The sequence below is a fragment of the Lycium barbarum genome, chromosome 5 (genome assembly GCF_019175385.1).
Source record: "Lycium barbarum isolate Lr01 chromosome 5, ASM1917538v2, whole genome shotgun sequence".
NCBI lineage: Eukaryota > Viridiplantae > Streptophyta > Magnoliopsida > Solanales > Solanaceae > Lycium > Lycium barbarum.
In genome coordinates, this window is record NC_083341.1 from 4390836 (window position 1) to 4394468 (window position 3633).

General features: G+C 31.7%; 1 protein-coding gene across 1 annotated transcript; it reads left to right on the plus strand.

Annotated features, from left to right (window-relative positions):
- The first annotated feature begins 1579 nt into the window (after positions 1 to 1579).
- Positions 1580 to 3132, plus strand: LOC132642208 (major strawberry allergen Fra a 1-3-like). Its single transcript, XM_060359464.1, has 2 exons — positions 1580 to 1988; positions 2511 to 3132. The coding sequence occupies exons 1-2, from the start codon at positions 1805 to 1807 to the stop codon at positions 2804 to 2806; spliced, it is 480 nt and encodes a 159-aa protein (XP_060215447.1). The 5' UTR covers positions 1580 to 1804; the 3' UTR covers positions 2807 to 3132.
- Positions 3133 to 3633: the final 501 nt, after the last annotated feature.

Below are 3633 nucleotides of genomic sequence, written 5' to 3' on the forward strand. Positions count from 1 at the left end.
TTGATGCTTGTTATACTCCTAGTTCACCCCCAACTCGTTTTTTTCATGCCGTTCAAAATATGCCTATTCGATTTGACTCTGTGAGGAATTAAAAATTTGATGATGTTATAGTATCTTTTTATATTTGGGAAAGAAACCACTTGGTGCAAGTATAATGTTTGAGTTAAATAGAATATTTTGACATATAATTCCATCACTAATCCACGCTAATTCGTCGCTAACTAGAATTAGCGATGAATTTGAATTTATCCTTTGCTAATTTTTTCTTTCTAGTAAATAACTTTGTTAGTTTAGACTTATTTCATGTGTACTTAATTGTGCTTTTTGGTAGTTGTTTCTTGGTACCACTTTTTGTATTGCATTTAATTTACTTGTACCTTTGAAAAGTTACATTTTGTAGTCAAAGATTTAATAGCATTTTCAGTCAATTGGAGGACATATATCTGAGAGAATAAGCCAAGTACTCTAACAGTGAGATATGATCACGAGGGCCAAAAATCATATAAGACTATATACTAAGACAAAGTAAGATATCATTTCATGACAATAGTATGCAAATTTCCTATTCATGATACCGTAGAACAGTTATTGTTTAATTGTTTTGTCTGAAGGAATCTATATGAAAGTACGTTTGTGTTATTACACATATGATGTTAGATATATAAACTAACATTTCATGAAATGAGTGTGATTTTATTATACGTATATATATATATATATATATATATATATATATATATATATATATATATATATAGTTCAAGCTACTGAAAATAATGAATTCAGTTAAACCTACTTTGTCTCTTGATTTTGGGTACCAACTAGCCTTGGCTTTACAAAATGGAGTGTCTCTGTGAAGGAGCAAATGAGAATATTAGCTAAGGACACAAAGAATATGGATTATTAATTTAAAGATATCGATTTGTAAATGTAATTATACTGGGTAATTAAATAAAAAAAGTAAATGTCTTTGAAAGAGGAGGCTAGTAAAAGTTTTTCGGCTTATGTCTCAAATTTTCTGGTTCGTCATTCAACATTGTACTATTAATAACAATTCAGAAAAGTCATATTAATAAGTCGGTCCATTTCCGTATTGGACCATGGCACTGTAAAGCAACATATGGTCAAAGAATTTTCAAAATTCAACATTCAAAAATTGCATAATCTTTCTCATTAGCATGAGTTGGACTTTTGCTTTTCTGGTTAAAAAAAGACTAGCGTTCACATTACTATATCTACATCGAAGATATTTAATCTTACATGTATAATGTAATTTTTCAACGAACAGAGTTGGAATGAACGTAACTCTTTCCCATCCCTTTAGCTTCGCCTTTGGTCCAGATAAGTTTGCGCGTATGACTATTTCACTTGATACTTGTTACCTCCCGCCTGCAAATGAATTGAGTAACTTTGTCTGTCAAGACTTAAGCAGATGAGAAAAAATCACCTACCGTTTTTTGCCTTTTTCTGAAATTTAAACTCCGATCTTTAATGATTTTTACTCATTTCATTGATGGCTATACCACAATCTTGTGTACAACTCGATCAAAACTTTAGGTTCCAAAAGAAGACTAAATTTAAAAAAACGCAACTTAATTCCTCGTGTTCAAATTTGAATCAAGGTCATTAAACGCCAACCATACATTTTGTTGAGTTTAGAATATTAACCAAAAATTTCCATGCTAGGCTATATGTATGCCAATTCGTGTTTAACCAAATAACCATCATACAATATAAATCATCAGCTTCTTTAGCCAATAATTAAACTTTTAATCCTAAAACCATTTGACTATTCAAGATCATTATGGGTGTTACAACTTTTAACCAAGAGTTTCAATCCCCTATAGCACCAATTCGTTTGTTCAAAGCTTTAATTGTGGATTCAAAATCTCTTATACCAAAACTATTGCCTCAATTTGTTGAGAGTGTTGGTTTGTTACAAGGAGATGGTGGAGCTGGAAGTATTGAACAAGTGAACTTCACAAAAGGTTAGTGCATATCAATTTTTTTTTTGTTTCATCTGTGTGCGGTACCTACATTAGAACTCTGATGAATCCGGATTCGTGTCGTATAAGACCCATTTAAGGGCAAACACGCTTACTATTGTTTCCATACCCACAACTCGAATCTGAAACTTATAGTTAAGGATGGAGCCGTAGTGGGATCAAAGTTTTAACATAATTTAAGTTCTTCTATAACTTCACTAGTAACTTTGGTTCGAGATTTTCACCCCAATATTTTCTGAGAAAAGATTATTGGTCATATAGATATCAAATATGCAACTCCAACTTTTGGATGACGGAAGTTATTTTCTATGAAATAATGACTTTCTCATAGGTTTTTTTTTCTTTCTGAAAAATGACTTTCGTCATATCAAATGCCCTTTCAAATAAAGCTATAAGGGAAATTCTACCTACTCTCCCTCATAGTCTCTAATCAAATGGTTATATAATACTTTAATCTCCCTAATGACTTTTTATTAGTAGTGTTTGTTTTGGTTTAATTTGCAGGTAGTCCATTTGAGTTTGTGAAACATAGAATAGATGAACTAGACAAAGAAAACATGGTGTGCATATACACAATGATTGAAGGGGATGCATTGGGAGAAAAGCTGGACTCTATTTCTTATGAGATTAAATTTGAAGAGTCCAATCAAGGCTGCATTTGCAAGATGACAACTAATTATCATGGAATTGGTGAATTTGTTGTCAAAGAAGAAGATATTAAAGCTGGCAAAGATAGTGCTATTGGCATATATAAAACAGTTGAAGCACACCTCATTCAAAATCCAAATCTTTATGCTTAAATTTGCCTTGTGTTAAAATGAAGATTGAAGCCTATGGTTTTGTTTTCTTCTTTAATAGTTTTTTTAATCACTTCACCCATGGTATAATAAAAAGACATTTATTTGTTGTTAAAGACATGTAACAGACCAACCATGATATGACAAATTGCATTCAATTGATGTAATTAGTTAAATGTTTATGTTGGGATAAATTCAGCCCACAATACACTTTTAACATGGTGTAACATAGTCTGATTTGAACCAGGGTCGTGTAATATATATTCTTCAAAGGCATCACCATTAAGAGTATCCCTACACTTTATATATAATATTTCTTTTCTTTTCAACTAACAATGTGAAATTATGGTCGAATAGTACCTAACAATCTCCGATTCGAACTAATTAAGTTCCGCATAGCACATCACCAAGATTCATAGGCTGATATGGAGATTTGATGTATGTCCCCTACATCGTTTGAGTATTTATGGCCATCAACGCCCATACATGCAAGCTTCTTTTTATGTGCGTCTCCAAGCTTTGGGTAAAGTTTGACAGGCACTAAGTTGAACCTCATGGATCATTCCGATATGTCCATATATACTCATCTCGTTGAACTATCATCTCTGATATCAGTTGTTGAGTAAATCAACGAAAATGCACTCTTAACATGTTATAATAATGTCCCCTTTAAACTAAACCGCAAGATTTTCAATAAAATGTCTCACACAATTAAATACTCCTACACGTTATATATATGTTGATTCTTTAACCTAGCTAACATTATTTTTCTCAAAAAGGAAAAAAGAAAAGAGCAAAAGATATATTGTATGTTGCTGTGAATTAGATTC